We start from the raw sequence: 22,318 nt of genomic DNA, 5'->3' as shown, positions 1-22,318 counted from the left end.
GGAAAACTGGAAAGCTACATGAGAAACAGTGAAACTGGACCCACTATCTTATACCATATGCAAAAATTAACTCAATGGGTTAAATACTTGAGCATAAGAAGCCATATACTGAAACCATAAACTCCTAGAAGAAAACATAGACAGTAAGCTCCTTCACGTTGGTCTTGGTGATGATGTTTTGGATTTGACACCAAAAGCAAAGGCAACAAAAGCAAAAATAAACAAGTGGGACTACATCAAACTGAAAAGCTTCTGTACAGCAAAGGAAACCATCAAGAAAATCAAAAGACAACCTAATGAATGAGAGAAAATATTTGCAAGTCATATATCTGATTAGTGGTTAATATCTAAAATATATAAAGAACTCATACAACCTAATAGCAAAAAAAAAAAAAAAAAATCGATTAAAAAATGAGCAGAGGTTCTGAACAGTTTTCCAAAAGAGACATACAGATGACCAACAGGTAAATGAAAAGGTGCTTAACATTGTTAATCATCAGGGAAGTGCAAATTAAAACCACAATGAGATAGCACCTCACACCTGTTAGAATGACTGCTATCAAAAAGACAAGAAATAATTACTGGCAAGGATGTGGAGAAAAGCGAACCTTTGGGCACTGTTGGTAGGAATGTAAATTGGTGCAGCCACTGTGCAAAAGCGGAGGTTTCTCAAACAATTAAAAATAGAACTACCGTATCATCCAGGAATTCCACTTCTCAGTGTATATGGTAAGGAAACAAAAACACTACCTTGAAAAGATATCTGCACCCCATGTTCATTGCAGCATTATTTACAACAGCCAAGATGTGGAAGCAGCCTAAGTTTCCATTGATGGATGAATGGATAAAGACAATGTGGGGCATATATACAATGGAATAATATCTAGCTATATAAAAGAAGGAAACCTTGCCATTTACGATAATATGGATGGAAATTGAGGGTATTATGCTAAGTGAAGTAAGACAGAGAAAGACAAATACCATAAGATCTCATTTATATGTGGAATCTAAACGCCCCTCCCCAAAACCAAACCCCCCTGAACTCATAGATACAGTGAACACTTGGTGCCACAGGCAGGGGGTGGGGATGGGCAAAATGGGTGAAGGTGGTCAAAAGGTACAAACTTATAAAATAAGTCATGGGGATGTAATGTACAGCATAGTGACTATAGTTTATAATATTATGTATTTGAAAGTAATAGAGTAGATCCTAAAAGTTCTCATCAGAAGAAAAAAAATGCTTTAAAAATAATGTTTTATTTGAGGTTTTCTAAACAAAATATGATTTATAGATTAAGTAATGTTATAAATTAAATATGGGATAATATCTGAAAGCTGAGTTTGAAGCATAAATGAAGATTTCAGATCTTTTGGGAACCTAGATGTAGTGACCTGTGATGATTTGTTCTACTCCAAACCATGTAGCTCCCAGTACTTGTTCTGTTGTGCACAGGTCATAGGCTGGGGCAGTGAGGCACTGAAATGGTTTCATGACAGTGATACAGTGGTGCTGACTTAACTTTTCAGGTGAGGTCTCCTGATACCCAGGCACTACCTTCCAAACCCCTTTGTGAAGTTCAAGCAGGTGCTCCATACTTCCCTTTCCCACTATTTTGGCCTTGTCTCGTGTGGTTGAGGCTATGTGGGGGTTGAGGTGGAAAACACAACCTGCCTTATAAGCCTTCACTATCTTTCTCTGTTTTATTCTCCCCAGTGGCCTAAGAAGGAGCATCATCTCAATGAAACAGCAGACATATCTCCCATCTATCTCAACAGACCTGTGTGCTCTGACTCAGACTGGGTTGCAAACTGCTCTGTTTTATTTTTGAAATCCCCTTTTCCTCAAATCAAGTGTGTGATATGGTGTCTTAAACAGAATGAGTACTTACTTATTAACCTGAAGTCCAATCATTTTTTTCTGTCTTCCTCTCTTGATCAAGGTCTAGCACTGAGATGACACTATCAGCCTGCCTCTCCTGACTTACAGTGTTTTTTAGAGAGAAAAGGCAGCGAAAGAAGAGTTAGGCACCAGGACAGATCTCTTTTCCTAGGTGTTTATTTCTTTTTTTTTAATTCCCAGTTTATGTCACTAGTGAAGGGGAAATGAAAGCTACACACAGAAGCATTTTGTCATTCATGGCTGGATAGCTTAGGAGGAAAATTGGTCTCCAGGGAGAAGCTTTAAAACAGACAAACAAATACTTCATAGACCTAACTTAAACCAGTGTGTGAAGGAGTAATCCTGAAATGGCTTGGGAGAAATGCCAGCTTTATAGGATGCTTCTTTAATTTTTATGTATAACTTATCTTAAAATGATGGCAGACAGAAATAACTAAAAGGTTCAGAGCCTGGAATAGTGCTTTTTCTATAGCTGTAAGCTATTTAAAATTCTTCTCATGTTACTGCTTGCCATCCAGAAGGCATTCTGGCACTTGTTCAGTTCCTAGATGTGAGAGCTGTTGGTTGATTACTCACCAGCATCACCATACACTTGTACAGTTTGGCTCATGACTCAGCCTCACAGCACTTACTTGTGGGTACCCTTTGCTATATAGTCATTCCTGATTGTCATGATGTCACTTGTTATAAAACAAGTACCAGAATTGATTGGTTACCATTTCTGGGATGAAGGTTTGTTGACATTCAAAAGAACACTGCAGTTAGTCTGTTGGATCTCGTGCCACTGAAGTGAGAAAGAGAAGCTGTCGTCTAGACAATAAAACTTTTGTTTAAAATATATACGTGCATGATAGGTACAAAAGTGTATCCAATAAGCCAGAAGTATTTGCTTGACTCCTCTACTATTAACTAAAATGATTAAAAAAGCAAAAAGGGCTTACCCCAGAAGTCAGAGCTGTGGAGAGAAGTTGAGGAGAGGGAGGGGAGTACTGTCTGGTAGGAACACCCAAGGAGACTCGGAGATGCTGGCAGTGTTGTGTTTCTTGACCTGGGCAGTGGTTTGCTTTACAATAGGTATTTTCTTTTCAATAATTCATTGGGTACTTTTTTATGTATTATTTTAAACAATAAAAATGTTTAAAAATAGGAAATACTTGGCCATCATGTAGGAGAATTCCCTCAACTGTATCTTCAAAGGCGGAGATCACCATATTTTGTACTAGTTATCAGTAGTAAGTCTCTGTCCTATTAATTTTGTCTATTTAGGAAAATAAGCACTTTTACTGTAAAATATGGTTATGGTCAACCAGCGATTGAAATAGGCTTAACAGTTAGTTCCTGTGCCCAAATACTATTCATTTGGGCTTCAGGAAGAGAAGGCACAGGGTGGTGGGCGAATGTAGTAGGGATGAAAAATATCTTTCTTGGAAATATATATCCAGTTAGAATAACTTTATCTCTTGTTGATAAGCATGATTGAACATTTAGATTAGAAGAGAAGATGGCAGACTGAAAACTAGAACACTGAAAAATTAGCATTACTTAATAAAAAACTATTTAAATTAAGACTATTTAAACTTAAATGGAATATCTTAAAGAGGATAGTAGTGTAGTTTGGAATAATGAGGTGATGACTTTTATTTTTTATAATCTTTTTAGGAAGATTATTAACATTCTTTAGACCTGGGAATCTGCTGAATTAAAATTTCTTCATCAGCCCATTTGGTCTGAAGAAATAATACCAATAATGTTCCCCTTCCCCATTGGAGTACTGTTGTTATGGATTATATATCTAAATTTCTGTTTTTCTTTTTCTTTTTTTTTTTTTTGAGGAAGATTAGCCCTGAGCTAACATCTGTTGCCAATCCTCCTCTTTTTGCTGAGGAAGATTGGCCCTGAGCTAACATCCATGCCCATCTTCCTCTACTTTATACGTGGGACACCTACTACAGCCTGGCTTAACAAGCAGTGTGTAGGTCCGCACTTGGGATTCAAACTGGCGAACTCCGGGCCACTGAAGCAGACTGTGCAAACTTAACCATTGCGCCCCCGGGTGGGCCCCTAAATTTCTGTTTATCTGACTGTAGTGATTTTTAAAAAGCTGTTGGGAGTGTGGGTGTTACCTGAAATTCTCTGATACCTTTTAAGTAAATAATGCTAATTTATATGGCTTGTTTCAAATCTTAATGTTTGTTTAGTGATTATCAGTAGAAAGCAAGAAAAAAGTAGGGTAAAAGTATGAATTGCAGAGCACCCTGTGGTGTGATGTTCCCTCTGCATTTTGAGATTCATTGCATTTCCAAACCTGTCCTAAGGCATAGATTCCTGCTGAGATTCTCCTGCTCTGGATCACCTTCAAAATTTAATCTGGAGTGAAAATCGTCTAGAAACCTCAGTGTAGAAAAACTGGGTTGCATTCCTCAGACCGCAGAGAGACCTCAGGCCTCTAGAATTAGCCTTGACTATCACTGATTTTGGAGAGTCCTAAATCATTACCACATAGAAATCCTCAATAGAGAAAGACATGTTACCAATTAGAAATGAAAACACTGATGCTCCAGAATCGGCAATGAATAACAATAGTTAATTAAGTTAAATTAATTAATTTTTTAAACATAATGCCTTTTGGGGCCGGCCCGGTAGCGCCGCAGTGAAGTTCACACATTCCGCTTCTCGGTGGCCCGGGGTTCGCCGATTCGGATCCCGGGTGCAGACATGGCACTGCTTGGCATGCCATGCTGTGGTAGGCGTCCCACATATAAAGTAGAGGAAGATGGGCACGGATGTTAGCTCAGGGCCAGGCTTCCTCAGCAAAAAAAGAGCAGGATTAGCAGATGTTAGGTCAGGGTTAATCTTCCTCAAAAAGAAAAAACCAAGATAAAAAAATAAACACAATGCCTTTTATTTGAATACCGAATACGTTCTGTCAGTGCACAGAGTATGCTGAGAATGGAATTTTTTTTTTAATAGTTCCTTTATTTTATTTTTCTTATTGTAGTAACATGAGAATGGAATTTTTTAATAGAAAAAATAATGGCAGCAATACAATTAAAATAGAAAAAATATAATTTCTAATATAATACAAATGACAGATACGTTAGCATTCTGTGAAGGCCATGTAGGGCATTCCATTGTCTGGTAAGCTGTAGTTTAATTTAAAATTATTTCAGATAAGTATTTGGAATTGGAATTTTTTTTCCTTGGAAAACAAGATTTTATTGCAAGGTGTCTTAGAAATTTAAGTGCTCCATTTTATCACAATGAAAATTATTCTCAAAGCAGATATTCTCTAAGATAACAAAGTATTCAGTTTATTTGTATACCATAGTATATTAAAAGTTACAAAGCCTAAGATAAGCAAGAAACGGGTCAGGAAAACACAACTCAGAATTCTAACATTTTTACATGGTATCATTCATTATGAAATGCAAAAAGGCTATTAATGTTTAAGTGGAATGATCTCTAACCTATAAATTATACTCGTGTGACCAAACACATACAGAAATATAGATTCCAGTAAATATTAAAAGTTTGATTTTATAAGTAATCAGAGAAATGCAAATTAACTCATGAGAATGTTTTTACTTTTAGATAATTAAGATTAAAAAACTCTAGGGGGCCAGCCTGGTGGCATAGTGGTTAAGTTTGCATGCTCCACTTCGACGGCCCAGCGTTTGCAGGTTTGGATCCCTGGCGCAGACCTACACACTGCTTATCAAGCCATACTGTGGCAGCATCCCACATACAAAAAACAGGAAGATTGGCACAGATGTTAGTTCAGGGACAGAGTTCCTCAAGCAAAAAGAGGAGGATTTTCAACAGATATTAGATCAGGGCCAATTTTCCTCACCAGAAATAACAAAAAAGCTCTATTATAATCCTGCCAATGGACACTTTGTACATCCATTAATGCAGTGGGAATACAAATTGGTAAAACCTTTCTAGAAAGTACCTTTCTAGGAAGTTTGCCAATATGTATGAAGAAGCTTAAAGAAGTTTATACCAGTGATTCTAAACCTTATTCGATCCAAACCCCTTTTTTGCGGTATGTTTTGTAATACTTGTTTTACTATATTAAAATGAAATTCTTTTCTTTTCTTTTAAAGATTTTATTTTTTTTCCTTTTTCTTCCAAAGCCTCCCGCTACATAATTGTGTATTTTTAGTTGTGGGTCCTTCTAGTTGTGGCATGTGGGATGCCGCCTCAGCATGACTTAATGAGCCGTGCCATGTCCGCACCCAGGATCAGAACTGGCGAAACTCTGGTCCAGTGAAGCAGAGCGTGGGAACTTAACCACTCGGCCACGGGGCTGGCTCCCTCCTTAAAATGAAATTTATAGATAATATAATCTACCTGCACACATAATAAGAGAAATATAATGCTTTAACTGTAATTTAAAGGAAGGTGAGTTGTGATGAAAAGATAATATGCTTTTCAATATGTAAATACTCAGGTGGGACTGTAGTAGAGCAGAGTCAGATGCTCATATCTACATAGATCACTGTGACTGCACTGACTGCAAGTAAAGACTGACACAGGGATGTTGTGTTGGCAACTTAAATTCCGTAAGTAGTACATGTAGCTGCTGCTTTTGATTGTATCTCCTGGCTCACAACATAAACTAAATGAAAAGTCCTTGCTCTGGTTACACGGCTTTTCATTCATAAACAGAACAGAAGGTCATTGAGCACTTCTCCCTCAGGAACCATGATAGATGCTCCAGGTGTTTTGGCCTTCATAAAACAAAATTTCTACTAATATACACACATAGTAGGAATTGCTCTGTCATATTGTATGTTATTGATATGATGCAGTGTCCAGTATTGTAATTTGATAAAGGAATATTCCAGTAGCTCATTTTGCTTTCTCTCTGAGCATTGTCATTAACCTTATCATTGGTTTTAGAACCTTTTTAGTAGTTGTGTAAATTGTATTTGTTTTGCCACAAGGGATGTAACTTTGAATTTTGCCCCTCTAATTTTGGTAACTTCTTTGAATTGTTTTTGAGCCATTGATCCTAAGATGAATGATGCAACACAATAGTAACAATAAATATTTAACAAAAGTGAACTTTCTAACAAAAATGAAGTTAAAAATACATTTGCTAAGACTAGAAATTAAGAGAAATTAAACAACATAGCTTTGCTAATACAGGACTCTTTTGTAGGATTTCTGTAGAAACTATAATTAATTTTTGGAAAAGTATGTGAGCAAACCACCTGGTAGGTCACTAGAGACCACCTTTTGAGGAACACTGCTCTAATTCCTTTCACACCAAGCAATCAGGGCTCATGATTGTTTGCTGTGAATAGGAGGCATGGCTGCTCCTTTCATTGGAAAGAAACAGGTCTTATTGTAAATTAATGTTACTCATCAATTATTGAGTACTTTTTATATGTCAAGTGCTTTGCAAGGTACTTTTCTGTGTGTGCTATTTTATTTAATCCTTACCTAACTCTGCAAGGTAGATATTACCAATCTTGTTCGTAAATTAGGAAGCTGAAGGTCAGAGAGGTTAAGTAAGTTATCTACGTTTATGCAGTCTACGCTGTACAACAAAACGCATAGGTGAGACTATGTTATGTAAAGGACCTCTTAGTGTTTCAATAATAAAATCTCTGTATGTCTCGTCCAATGTTGGTGAGCCTTATACTAGATTACAGTGAATGATAGAATGAAAAATTAAATACTTGAGAACTATTTTATAAAATTAGAGATTTTAAACCATTCAAAATTAGGAAAAGTAACATTTATATAGTGAATAATTTTATCTGAGGTGATTCATTTAATTGGATTTGAAATTTTGTTTGGGAACTTGTCTTTTAAGACCCAAAGACAATAATCTGTCTTTTGGAGGGGAAACTTTAGTAACAATATATATTTTATTTAAATTTGGTACTATTTTAATTTTAGATATATAGTTTCTTCTTCAGGATATTTGCTGTGATGGGTACCAGCTGTTTGTGCATTGTAGACTGCTTGTTGGGAAAAGTTTTAAAAGAGAGGAATGCCTTAAGCAAGACAGGAGTTAGTTTTGTCTGTGTCTAGATTAGCCACGGAAGTCATTTTGGTATATATATGTATATTTAAAACACTTTTTTTTTTTTTAAGATTTTATTTTTTCCTTTTTCTCTCCACAGCACCCCTGGTACATAGTTGTGTATTTTTAGTTGTGGGTCCCTCTAGTTGTGGCATGTGGGACGCCGCCTCAGCATGGCCTGATGAGCGGTGCCATGTCCACGCCCAGGATCCGAACCGGCGAAACCCTGGCTGCCGAAGTGGAGTGTGAGAACTTAACCACTCGGCCATGGGGCTGGCCCCTATTTTGGCATATTAAGTGTATGTGTTTTGGTTTTAAAAAACTGCTTGGCATTCATGGACATTGAAATAAATCTGGCTTATAATAAACTTGTTTCGCAGAGGCATACTAAATATTTATGAATGTATTCTGTTTATAGTTAGGTTAAGTACTAAGAATCCAAATCTGCAGTTTAGAAATACTAACGAACACATACATATTAAGAATAGATAGACTAGCTCTAACCTGAGTCTGTCCTTTGGACTATTGAAAGTGTCCTCAGTAATAGAACTTTTAAAGAAGTATATAAGCTGTATGCCCTCATTAATGAAACATTGAAAAAAGGAAATATTTATTTATAACTATTTTTGAACTACATTAGTGTATTTCTTTCCAGTCTTTAATTTTTGTACGTTAGGTTGTACTCAATGGTTTTTTTCCTTTTTACAGTAAATAGAATTCTAATTATACTTTTGGACTGTTTTCTATTTTGCTTTTTTCATGTCATTTATAGACATTTCCATAGTATTGTACACGCTTGACAAGCTTCAGTTTACATGGCTGCTTAATATGCCATCAAGTGGATATATCATTGTTTATCTAAATATTTCTTCATGTTTGGACAATTAGGTTAGTTGCAAGTTTGTCATATTTGTATATTTTGCTTTGTACATAAAAGTTTTTTTGTATTGAAGTTTTCTTTTTCTGAGGAAGAGCCGCCTTGAGCTAACATCTGTTGCCAATCTTCCTCTTTATGCTTGAGGAAGATTTTCCCTGAGCTAACATCTGTGCTGATCTCCCTCTGTTTTGTATGTGGGATGCGGCCACAGCATGGGCACTGCCAAGTGGTATAGGTCTGCACCTGGGAACTGAACACGGGCTCCCAAAGCAGAACATGCTGAATTCAACCACTCAACCAGGGTCATGGGGCTGGGCCCCATTTTCAAGTTTTTAAATGCGTAAGTTATATAATTGAAATTACTGAGTTAGTAGGTATAAAATTTTTCAAGGCTTAGTACATATTTGCAAATATTTTCTAAAAGCAATTTAGAGTGCCGTGTTCTATTCGAAAGGATAAATTTAAATGTTATTTCAGTATAAATGATAGAGATATATAATGTTTAGCAATTGTTCCTTAGTAATTTGTAGAATTACTTTAGAGATATCTCCTATATATAATTGCAGTGATTCAGATAAAATAACCATCTTTAAAAAATGAAGTGATAGATTGTTCAGTTTTTCAGTGCTCAGTATAATGCATACTTCACTGTAAACAAATCAGTAGTTAAGGCTGATTTGTTGTCTTTGAACAATGGAGGCAGGAAGACTAAAGCCCAGATGAATCAAGATCCCATCGCTTAAGTTGTTTGATTGAATCCTAAAGGTTGAGATAGTAAATGCAGTGCTCGTCATAGTGCATGGGCCCTTCCAGTGCTAATGTTCTGTTCTTTTATGACCATTCACTTTTCTTCTAGCTATATATTGTATAATAGGAAAGAGAGAAATACTAGGTAAATACTATTGCATTTTATTTTTAAAAAATTCCCTGTCAATTTCTCTTAAAATTTCTTCCGTTATTTCCAAAGTAGTTTTTAGTTGAACTTGTTTATCTGTCTAACAAGTTTATGTTGGTTTCTGCTCATCATTTGATGTAAAGAGAGAAAAATCCAGTGACTCTGCTGGCACATTACTAGAAAAGCTGAGAACATTTTATTTTTTAGTTTTTTTGCTGAGGAAGATTGGCTGTGAGCTAACATCTGTTGTCAGTCTTCCTCTTTTTGCTGAGGAAGATTGTCCCTGTGCTTACATCTGTGCCCATCTTCCTCTATTTTGTATGTGGGACGCTGCCACAGCATGGGTTCATGAGCTGTGCATAGGTCTGCACCCAGGATCTGAACCTGCGAACCCTGGGCTACTGAAGCAGAGCACAAGAACTTAACCACTGTGCTACTGGGCCTGCCCCACTGAGAATGTTTAAACCCTTTCCTCTCTTTCTGCCAGTGAACAAGTGACAGGATATGGGTTTGTAATTATAGTCTAAAGGTTTAGTTTGAGCTAATTGTCACTGCCGAAGTTCCTTTGCCCTTTGATAGCTTCCTTGGAAAGTTGTTATAGTCATTTTGTGCTTGTCCTCAGCCTTTGATCATTTGCTTAGATGCTCAAACAAAAGAGTGATAAAAGACTGAGGATCTTTTGGGCTAGGTAACCCTGTGAAGAATATTTCCTTTAAAGAGAAAAGAAAGAAAAAAAATAAAGGTAAAAATGAGTTAAAAAATATGCTAATTGGCTTGGGAAAAAATCTGACTTTTGGTCCTGGGTCTGCCTATGTGTCATCCTAGATAATTTATTCAATCTCTCTGGGCCTTAGTTTTCTTATCTTTAAAATGGGAAGGGTCTGTAACTCCTCAGGCACCTCCCAATCTGAAACTCTGAGTTACTTCTCAGGCTGGACTCTTGTGTGTGGTGCTCCTTACAAAATAAGGGTAACCAAGGGAAATAGTAACCAGAATATATTTTATTTTCAATTGTGTGTCAGTAATTTTATTTTCTTCAAAATATCTCTACAAAAGATTTATCCTTTAGCAGTTGGTTTCGTTACTCATTTGTTTAGCAACTGTGCCACAGTTTTAGGTCTGACAAAGGACATGCTTTTTTCATTACAGTACAGCACATTTTGTGAGTATGCCCTCCTCTTGATATCTACCTTAAAGTGTTGTGCGTGACGCTCTGAAGAGCTACAAGTTACCCAGTGGTTTTAGTTAAACCACCTCATCAGTAAGTTTGTTTTCTAAGGGTCTTGCAGACTAAGAGCTAGTTATACTGGCCTTAATTTCTCTGATCAGTTAAGGGGCTAAAGATTTCTTGACTTAGAGCTTCTTTTACCTCTCAAGAACTAGCCAAAGACAAAGTAGTCAAATACAAGAAACCATTGATTGGCAAGTAGAAATGTATGCTAAGTTATGTTCTTTACTATTTTAAGTACATACTATAATTAGGTCTGGATAAATTATGGAGACTCCATTACTAATTTGCTTGTCTTTTCATATTATAAAGTGTCTTCCTAAGGGCAGCAGTTTTCAGTTTTGACGATATTCAACTTATCAATTTTCTATTTTATGAATTGTGCTTATGATGTTATATTTAAGAACTCTGCCTAATACAAGATCACAAGATTTTTTTTTTTTCCGAGGAAGATTAGCCCTGAGCTAACTGCTGCCAATCCTCCTCTTTTTGCTGAGGAAGACTGGCCCTGAGCTAACATCCGTGCCCATCTTCCTCTACTTTATATGTGGGACGCCTACCACAGCATGGCTGTTGCCAAGCGGAGCCATGTCCGCACCCGGGATCTGAACCGGCGAACCCCGGGCTGCCGAAGTGGAACGTGCGCACTTAACTGCTGTGCCATTGAGCCGGCCCCAAGATTACAAGATTTTCTTCTCTGTTTTCTTCTAGAGTTTTTGGGTTTACATTTAGACGTATGATCCAGTTTGAGTTAACTTTTATTTTTGGTGTGAGATGGATTGAGGTTCATTTTCTTAACATATGGATGTCTAGTTATTCCAACACCGTTTGTTGAAAAGACTGTCCTTTTTCTCATCAAATTACCTTTACATCTTTGAAATCAGCTGTTCATTCTCTTTTTCAAAAGTGAAATAATTTAGGGGCTGGCCTGGTGGAGCAGTGGTTAAGTTCACATGTTCTGCTTTGGTGGCCCGGGGTTTGCCAGTTCAGATCCCTGGTGTGGACATGGCACTGCTTGGGAAGCCATGCTTTTGGCAGGTGTCCCACATATAAAGTAAAGGAAAATGGGCATGGATGTTAGCTCAGGGCCAGTCTTCCTAAGGAAAAAGAGGAGGATTGGCAGCAGATGTTAGCTCAAGGCTAAGCTTCCTCAAGAAAAAAAAAAAAGGGATAATTTAAAGCAAATACCAAAAATAATGTTATTTTACCTCTACATATACTTTCATTATGCATCTCTAACTGATAAGGACTGATTTTTAGAAACATAACAAACATTCCATTATTGTAGGCCACAAAGCTAACAATACATCCTTAAAATTATCTAATATTCAATACATATTTAAGTTTCCCTAATTGCTTCAAAGATGGTTTTTTTTTTTTTTTAAAGATTTTATTTTTTCCTTTTTCTCCCCAAAGCCCCTCCAGTACATGGTTGTATATTCTTCGTTGTGGGTCCTTCTAGTTGTGGTATGTGGGACGCTGCCTCAGCGTGGCTTGATGAGCAGTGCCATGTCCGTGCCCAGGATTCGAACCAACGAAACACTGGGCAGCCTGCAGCAGAGCGCGAGAACTTAACCACTCAGCCACGGGGCCAGCCCCTCAAAGATGGTTTTTTATAGTTGATTTGTTCAAATCAGCATTGGCTTTGGCTATGTCTCCCATGTGTTCTTTTATTCTTTAACAGTCCTTCCACCACCTTCTTTCTTTCTTTTCTTGTTATTGTTTTATCGATGATCCCACATTTTGGGATCATCAACTGATTGCTTCCTTGAAGTGTAAAACTCGCTCCTCTATTCCCTATAAACTGGTAGATAGATTAGATCTAGACACTTGATTAGGTTCAAGTTCAGTTTGTTTTTTTTTTAAGCCAAGTATACCGTATAGATGGTGGTTAGTATTCCCTGTTGTATTATAGGAGGAGACACATAGTGTTTGGATTATTCAGAGGGTTTAGGTGGTGTCAACCTCATATGTTAGTTGTAAAGTTCCTCATCATCCTTTCACCATATTTTGTAAGTTATTTTAGCATCCATTAATGACTGTTGCCTAGATTATTTCATTAGAGGTTGTAAAATGGCAATTTCCTAATTTTATCATTCTTTTTGCATTTACTATCTAAAGTTCTAAAAATTAAGAAAAAAAGAAAAGAACTTGCCCTCATCACTTATTTGGTTATCCTGGAATAGTTTGTACAAGCAGATTAAATGTTTGATTTACTTCCCCATTCTTTACCAATTTTCAAAATAATTAGTTGGTCTTAGCAGTCTCCAGTGGTGACCAATAACGGATTGGTTTGTTTTTTGTATCATTATTAAGTTACATATTTGTATATATTTGATGTATTTCAATCCATGCATGATATTATTTTTGATGCTCAAAAATGCTTCAAGTTGGTTCCTGTCTCTTTTGGCATGACACTTTCATTCTTTGAATAAATGAGATTTGAACCTTGGTTCATTTAACTTCAATGCCTATGTTCTTCCCATTAGTATTGTTTGCCTTTTTGAAAGAAGCCCTTAAGGATTAGATGAGACTTAAACGGCACAGTTGAAGGGTGCATTTGTTGGGATAGGGGTTTGATACCAGAAGTGTCAACATATATATGAACATAGGTGTAGCAGCAGTAAGGCAAAAGGCACTTGTGGCACAAGGGGCTGGGCTGTGGAGTGGTAGGCCAATCCGAGGAAGATAGGCCAGAGACATAGCACAGAGAGCCCTGCCAGCTGGGCTGAGGGATTTCGTCTTTTTAATACTTAGGTGGTGGGTCATGGGACTAAGTTCATGACATTTTGTTTCTCACATAAGATTGATAGAAAATTATTTTTGAAAGAAGGCCCTCTTAATTGCCATTTTCATTGAAGTTGGCAGAGAAAACCTTAGCCAAAGAGGCCATTATCATCTAAGTAAACTCTGGAAAGTATTACCTGTTATGTGGTTGGTAACTGAATTTCTCAGGACCTATAATCCTTGAAGCTTTTCATTTTTCACATGTGATATACTTTTGTTGAATCTGAGTCAGTGTGGTGTATACGTATAATTTATGTAGTTATAATCAAAAGTATATATAAATGATTTCTGGTCACTTACTCCTGCTTGATTTAATTGGTCTCCTGTTACATTATTGACTATATTAAAATCAAAGGACTAATTATGGATTGGTGGGCTTTATCATATTTTAGTATAAAATTTGGCTGATTATCTGTCTGACTTAGTTTTACTTACGATTCTAGGGCCCCATGGTTATGAATGTGCTTCAACTTCATGATGCCTCCTGCTATGGCAGACAGCCTTGACATCTGGTCAGTGGATTCACAGATAGTATCTGATGGCTCCATACGTGTGGATTTCCTTTTACCCACTGGGATTTATATCCAGTTGGACGTACCTCGGGAAGCTCCCATTTCCTATATTAAACAGGTATGTTAATAGTTGGAATTTCTATAAATGTAGTTAACTTACTATATCACTTAGAGGAACATGTTCTTCTGTTATAGAAAATGTTATTAATGTAAATCATGTGGTAAATTTGAGGGAAGTTTAACCTTTAGGTCATTGCATTTTAAAGATTTTGATATGTGCTTTGTGTTATGTGACATAAAACATAGGCATTCTCCCACTTTTAACTAATTTTCTCTGAGGAACCTTTGCCCTGAGCTAACATCTGTGCCAGTCTTCCTCTATTGTGTATGTAGGTTGTCACCAGAGCATGGCTGCCAGTGAGTGGTGTTGGCCCACACCCGGGACCTACCTGTGCCGAAGCAGAGTGCCAAACTTAACCACTAGGCCAGGGGACCCGCCCCTTAATTTTTTTTTTTTTTAAGATTTTATTGTTTTTATTTTTCCTTCTTCTTCCCAAAGTCCCCCAGTACATAGTTGTGTAATTTAGTTGTGAGTCTTCCTAGTTGTGGCATGTGAGACGCTGTCTCAGTGTCGCCTGATGAGTGATGCTAGGTTCGTGCCCAGGATCTGAACTGGCGAAACCCTGGGCCGCCAAAGCAGAGTGTGTGAACTTAATCACTCTGCCATGGGGCTGGCCCCTTAATTTTCTTTTTTGAACTATATGTGATACCTGAATTAAGAACAATTGGCTTCTGTTAGCTAGTTTGTAATGCTTTTCAGGTTATTAAAAGGAATTTGGCATTGTCAAAGAAGATTTTATTTTGAATTAAAATCTTTATAATTACTGTCTTTGAACTTGTTATATTTTTTCCATGTGATTTTTGGTTACTTGTCTCTTCTTCTTCTTCCCTTCCCACCCCCACTACTTTTCATGGTGACTGGGGGAAGAAAAAGTTTTCTACCATTCACTAGATTTTTCCTCCCAGTAATGAATGGTATGTCCCCATTTGGAAGCAAATTCTTTTAAATATCAAGGCTTGACTGTTATGTTTTGTTGGATTATTTTTTCAAGTGAATTAATGAGTGCCATTGGTTTGTGAAGACTATGATATATAAATAAAATTGTTTTTCTAAGCTTTCTCTTTAATGTTTTCCAAATAACTAGACCCAATATGAAAATCAGGGGTTATGATATTTTTAAGAGAACGTATTTATGGTAAACTTTTTTAAAGCTCTTGACTTTGGACAGCCTCTTAACTCTTTTCCAGTCTTCTTTTTCAGGGAGACGTAAGAATTCTAAAACTGCATGATCCTTGAAGTAAAAAAAAAAGAGAGAGAATTGTTTTATGCACCCCACATGTGCAGAGAATACTTATGTTTATAGTCACCAGTGACAGCTGTGGAGCCTGTGGCTATACCTGAAGCTGGATTAACCATTGATACCCACCCCCCCTTTTGTTTTTTATTGTTATAGAATAGGCACAACATAAAATTTACCATTGGAGTCGTTTTTAGGTGCACAGTTTTGTGGCATTAAGTACATTCACAGTGTTGCTCAGCCGTCACCACTGTACACTTCTGGCACTTTTCATTAAATAATAAACTCTGTACTCATTAAATAATAAACTTCCCCTTCTCCCAGTCCCTGGTAATCTCTAGTCTAGTTCCTGTCTCAATGAATTTGTCTTTTCTAGCTACTTCATGTAAGTGGAATCATACAATGGTTGTCCTTTTGTGTCTGGCTTGTTTGACTTAGCATAATATTTTAAAAGTTCATCCATGTTGTAACATGTATCCAAACTGCATTCCTTTAAAAGACTGAATAATATTGCATTGTATGGATATTCCACATTTTGTTTATCTGTTCATCTTTTGATGGACATTTTGGTTGTACCCATCTTTTGGCTATTATGAATAATACTGCTGTGAATATTGGTGTACAAGTGTCTGTTTGAATCCCTGCTTTCTGTGTTTTTGTATATATACCTAGAAGTGGAATTGTTGGATCGTATGGTAATTCTGTTTTAACTTTTTAAGAAACTGTCAAACTGTTTTCTGCAGTGACCGTATACCACTTACATTCCCACCAGCAATGCACAAGGGTTCCAGTTTCTCCACATCGTGGCTAACACTTGTTATTATTATTATTTTTTTGATAATAACCATCCTTATGGCCGTGAAGTGGTATGTCATTGTAGTTTTCAGTTGTATTTCCCTTATCACTAATGATGTCAAGCATCTTTTCATGTGCTTCTTGGCCATTTGTAGAATTATCTATTCAAGACCATTGCCCATTTTTGAATTCAGTTGTTTTTTTTGTTGTTGAGTTATAGGAGTTCTTTATCTATTCTGGATATTAGCCTCTTATTAAATATATAATTTGCAAATATATTCTTCTATTTTGTGGGTTGCCTTCTCACTGTCTTGATAGTGTCCTTTGATGCACGAAAGTTTTTAATTTTGCTGAAGTCCAATTTACCTATTTTTTTCTTTTGTTGCCTAGCACTGCTTTCTTTTGTTTTATGTAGCTGAATCTGAGGACTGGCCATGATTTTTACCCAGCTCTGTTATCCTCAGCTCTTGGCTTTTGCACGTGCTGCAGTTAAAATATGTAATCCCACCTTGCGTTTGTATAGTGATCTTCTTTTATGTGATCTCATCCAGGATACCTGGGGGAGATGATGAGAGCTTAATTCTGCTCATGCTGACAGGGCAATGTTAGTTAATAAAGGTACCCCTGGTGAATAGAAAAGAATGCAGGGCAAAAATAATATAAATTTTGTTTGGGAGTAATGATACATACTTTAAATTTTTAATTTTTTTCTGATTAGAAGTTATGTTCACAGGAATGTTAAATACGGAAGTCTTGATTCTTACTCTTCATAGATATTCACTTTTAATAATTTTTTTATACAAATGCATTTTTTGTGCATTATGCCATTGTATTACTTTACAATAATGCGTTAATGCCATACATGTTCTCTTGCAATTTGCTATTTAATAAAAGACAACAACCTTAACACATCTTGGATAGCTTTCCATGTTATAGTGTATTTCTCTTTTATTTTCGCTGTTCTATAATATTCCGTAATTCATTTAACCAGTGCTTTACTGGTAAACATTTGGCTTGTTCTCAGTTTTATAAACAGTGCTACAATGAACGTACCTGTAGATATATCTTTGTTCACTTACGCAAGTGTTTCCATTCCAGAAAATCTCTTATTATTTTTTCCTTCAGATGTTATGGAAGCAAGTTTGCGATTACCCAATGTTTAACCTTCTTATGGAAATTGACTCCTATATGTTTGCATGTGTGAATCAAACTGCTGTGTATGAGGAGCTTGAAGATGAAACAAGAAGACTGTGTGATGTCCGACCTTTTCTTCCAGTTCTCAAATTAGTGACAAGAAGTTGTGACCCAGGGGAAAAATTAGACTCAAAAATTGGAGTCCTTATAGGAAAAGGTAATTAAAAATATTCTTAGTATGACTTCTTAATATCTCTATTGCTATATGAATAAACATGTGCAAATATAATCTAAGATATTGCTTCGCAAAGTGTGGTCCATGGACTAATGCTGGTTTGTAAATTGTTATCAGTCTGAGATAAGGTAAGTACAGAAATTGAGAGTAAATGTTTAGAAAGTCCTCTAGCAATGTGACATTACCACAATATCCAAGGGCTAATGTTTTGTATATCTTCTTCTTTTCTGGTGACTTACTTTTATTTTACAAAAGTATTTGACAGATTGGAGAGAGCGAAGTTCCTTTGCCTCAGACAGTTTGAGAAGTGCTTTTCTAAGAGATACATGCTTAGTTTCTTGTGAACTGCCCTTCTTGCTATAGTAATCATAAGTGTCTCAAGGGCCAGTGGTATATCAATATCCTGCCTTAGACAAGATACTAACTTGAACTAGGTACAAGGAGTTACTGAGGAGGAGACTTTGAAGTTTAAATACAAAACCCGAAAAATCCATTGGAGAATTTTGGATGTGGGTTGGCTACCTGTATTGATTAAATTTACTATTATAGGTTAATATAGTACCATCCTCTTTAAAATAGTAAGTATCTTTAAGATAATATGTATATATTATATATGTATAAGTATGGTTCTTGTCTAAGAACCATCCCCTTTAAGATAGTATTCTATGATCTTGGCCTGTAGTAATTCAGGCTAGCGTATGATTACACTGTGGGACTAAACTCTTTTCCCTCGGAGTATTTAGAACAGAACCTTATTCATTTACTAAATGACACCCTGGTCTTTAAAAATGTTTGATTACTTCACAGGATAACTTTTCCCCCGTTAAATAGATTCATAATTATATACCATACACATTTTTTCCCTTATACAGTCATGTGTAGCATAATGACATTTTGGTCAATGATATACAATGGTGATCCCATAAGATTAGTACCATATAGTCTAGGTGTGTGGCAGGCTGTACTATGTAGATTTGTGTAAGTACACTCTATGATGTTCGCACAATGATGAAATCGCCTAATGATGCATTTCTCAGAACATATCCTGTTGTTAAGTGATGCATGACTATATTAATGGCCTCAGTAGAAAGCATTCCCTTCTTTTTTCTAGAGCTCCAAAGATATTTTTTAGTAGATTTTTATTTCTTCTCCATTAAAAAACATTTTTCCTTGGTTTGAATTGAAGAATTATATGGAAAAGTAGAAAGAATAAAAAATCACATATAGTCTTATCATCCAGGACAAAAATATCCACTGATAATGTTTTGATGTAGTTCTTTCCAAGCAATTTTGTGTGTGTGTGTGTGTGTGTGTGTGAAAATAGATAGCTTATGTGTATTAATGCTGACGGAAGGATGCAGACTAAAACCATGTTGATTGTTAGGGAAGTTAAAATATTTGGTAATGCATAAGGTTAGCACGATAGAGAGAGCTATTCATTAGGATATCGTTATCTTTTTGAGATTTACTATCTTTTATAAACTTAGATCACTGAGCTGTCTTCGGGTCTTGATTTCCAAAACATGGATTCATTAGCCACCGTTACTGCTCCCTAAGCTTGCCAGATTTAGCAAATAAAAATACAAGCAATGCAAACATGAGCTATACTTAGGCTAAAAAATCATTCATTGTTTATCTAAAATTCACATAGAACTGGGCATGCTGTTTTTTCATTTGGCAACCCTAACTTTACCCTACCACAGCATAGGGATCTAATGTATGTACTAGAATTGATTTGTCTTTCTATAAACAATACGCTGTATTTCATTATCATAAAGCTTATTGTACAGAATTTTTTTATGCAGTGCGCTCTACCTTTTGAATGATCAAGATGTAAGAAGTATTTTATTGCATTAAATTATGCAGTTTATAAGCTCTTAACTATTTATAAATTGTATTTTAGCTCTTCAGCATATCTAGAAAAGCTGGTATTATGATCATATACACAAATTCAAATATTATCATTCACTTAGGAAGTTGAGTAAGTTTGTTTTAACATTTTAGAATGAATTTTCACTTTAAATATCTAACAAGTCAGTTTTTGCAGTTACTGATTTGTATGTAATGACTACAACCGGGGCTTGATGAGGTCATGCCTCCTGGGAAAACAATAAACAATTATTTCAATTTAACTTCAGGAAGAAGGTTGCTGCCTCCTCCTCTCCAAAGGAAACAATAGAACTTTTACAGATATGACTGCCCTGACGTATCTTAAAATTCCTTCTTCTCAAAGATGATGTGACTGACCATTTCAGTTTCTATGTTTATTCTAAATAATTATTTACAGAGGTGCTGTGCAGGTTCTGATTATTGTCTATAGTGAAAGTACGTGTCACTTCTGCATTAATTTCTCCAAACACCCGGTAGTAAATCTTTTTTCTTTTTTTCAAAAGATTGGCACCTGAGCTAACGTCTGTTGCCAATCTTATTCATTTTTTTTCCTTCTTCTCCCTGAGGCCCCCCGGTACATAGTTGTATATTCTAGTTGTAGGTCCTCCTGGCTGTGCTATGTGGGACGCCACCTCAGCGTGGCTTGATGAGTGGTGCCATGTCCGCACCCAGGATCCGAACCAGTGAAACCCTGGGCTGCAGAAGAGGAGTGCGCAAACTTAACCACTTGGCTACAGGGCCGGCCCATCCAGTAGTAAATCTTGATAGCAGGATTTTGTCAGCATCCTGAAAAAAGTATTTGAAAACTCCCTTGTTTCCTCTTACTTGTCTAAAGCTGTGGCATATCTTAAAGTGAAGGAAATATATAGTCTGCAGAATTTTAACAGTCTTTAATATGAAGAAATTGTTCACTCCCTATTTTTTTAATATCCAAAAATATTTGACTGTAAACTATACAGTAAAGTTATCTTACAGTTTAAGCTTTGCTATCAGATTTTTTTTACCAGAAGACATGTAGGAAATTAACTAGATTTGAAATTAAATTACTTAGCCTAAAGTCTTATTTTTGGCAAAGTTTCTATTTTTAAGAAACCTCTGTTGTTTCCAGATTCAAGCCTCATCAGTTTCTTAAAAACAGCAGATTCTCAGAGATTGAGATTCAGTGAGTCTGGGATAAATTAAAAAAATCTGTACTTTTCAGTTGATTCTAACAGTTATATGAACAGTCCCTTATTTATAATATACTGAAAAAAATTACCATACAGTAGTGATTGCAGTTAAACAGTGTATGTTGAGTGTTTATACTGGGGAATACAGCAGTAAATGTGCGTGATGTGGTCTTTGTCTGCTTGGAGCTCACAGTCCAGGGGGAAATATGGATCAGTAAACAGACAATTACAGTACAATGTGTGAGCTGCTATAAGTCAAGGAGGGTCACTTCAATCTACTGGGTGATTCAGAGGACACCATGGCTAACTGAACCTTCAGTCCTGATTAGGAGTTGATAGGTGAAAGCAATTGGAAGAAGGAAAAGCAAAAGGGTGTATGAAGCATGGCTTATTCAAGGAATAAAAGAAATGGATTATGGTTTTTTTAAGAGGATAGCAAGGACAAGCAGGAAGACTGGAGAGGCATCCAGCTTCAGAGCATGCAGGGCCATCTAGGCCATATAAAAAGTAAAGACTTACTCCTAAGAGCACTTGGGAAGCTGTTGAAGGATTAAGTAGAGGAGTACCATGATTAGATTTGCATTTTAGAAAGATTTGGGTTGGAGAATGGGTTGGAGGGATTAAGACTGGGAGTAGAGAAATTAGTGAAAAAACTGATGTCGTAATCCAAGGGAGGGATAATGACAGTATTAAGTTAATGGCTGCAGGAGCTAGAAGTAGATAGAGATGAGAAACATTTACAAAGTGGATTAGACGTGACTTTTAGTGGATAAAGGGAGATAAAGAGTTTGATTTTTGTTAGATGTACTTGTTATTAGGTACTGATTGCCCTGTCGTTACCTGTAATACCTATTATCTGTGAATAGAAGGAGTCTGAACAGTGCTAGGAAGAAGCTCTAAGATGCTTCAGCTGCTCTACCTAATTTACAGTCCATTCATAGCTAATTTAGAGTAATGTATTTTTATTCCAGATCTAAAACTATCCAGGCAATCATATTGTACCCTCAAGATTGTGCCTTTGCTGTGATATGCAACTTAGACATTTAAATTTTTTTATATTTAATACCACAAATTGATTCTGATATTTATTTTTTAAATAGTAATTGTTTTAATACATAAAAGTAAGTAGACAATGCAGATAAGTCCACTCTCCAGCTCACTCTTATTGACACACATATATTCAAATAGTATAGATCCAAATGATGTAGTATTGATTGGCTTTATGGAACAAAAAGCAACAGCTTGCCTAACTGTGCTCTTCTATCCAACACTATAAAATGCTGTTAAATTGTCATCTCAAGTATCTTTCCAAAACAAAAATTTATGCATATTCTATATTCTTTCTTTTGGATTTGTATGAAAGGAATCTTTTGAGACCTATTTTGTCCCTGCTTTTAAAATTTAATATATTGGGCTTTTAACATAATGCATAGATCTATTTTATTCATTTTATTACTTGTACCACTATATAATGGTATATGGATGTATCTTAATATTT

At 36.1% G+C, this 22,318-nt stretch overlaps 1 protein-coding gene across 3 annotated transcripts in view; it reads left to right on the top strand.

Moving 5' to 3' along the window:
- Positions 1-22,318, top strand: part of PIK3CB (phosphatidylinositol-4,5-bisphosphate 3-kinase catalytic subunit beta) — a 169,642-nt gene that overhangs the window by 53,980 nt on the left and 93,344 nt on the right. For all 3 annotated transcript variants that reach the window (XR_006517263.2, XM_014852000.3, XM_044754229.2), the window contains exons 2-3: positions 14,171-14,357; positions 17,518-17,743. Coding sequence is in view for 2 of the 3 variants with exons in the window: in XM_014852000.3 (XP_014707486.2) it covers positions 14,187-14,357; positions 17,518-17,743 (397 nt within the window). In the remaining variant the exon portion in view is untranslated. The remainder of the gene's footprint in view (positions 1-14,170; positions 14,358-17,517; positions 17,744-22,318) is intronic.

The sequence above is a fragment of the Equus asinus genome, chromosome 21 (genome assembly GCF_041296235.1).
Source record: "Equus asinus isolate D_3611 breed Donkey chromosome 21, EquAss-T2T_v2, whole genome shotgun sequence".
Taxonomy (NCBI): domain Eukaryota; kingdom Metazoa; phylum Chordata; class Mammalia; order Perissodactyla; family Equidae; genus Equus; species Equus asinus.
Note: the sequence above shows the minus strand (reverse complement) of the source record. Positions and strands in the feature narration are given on the sequence as shown.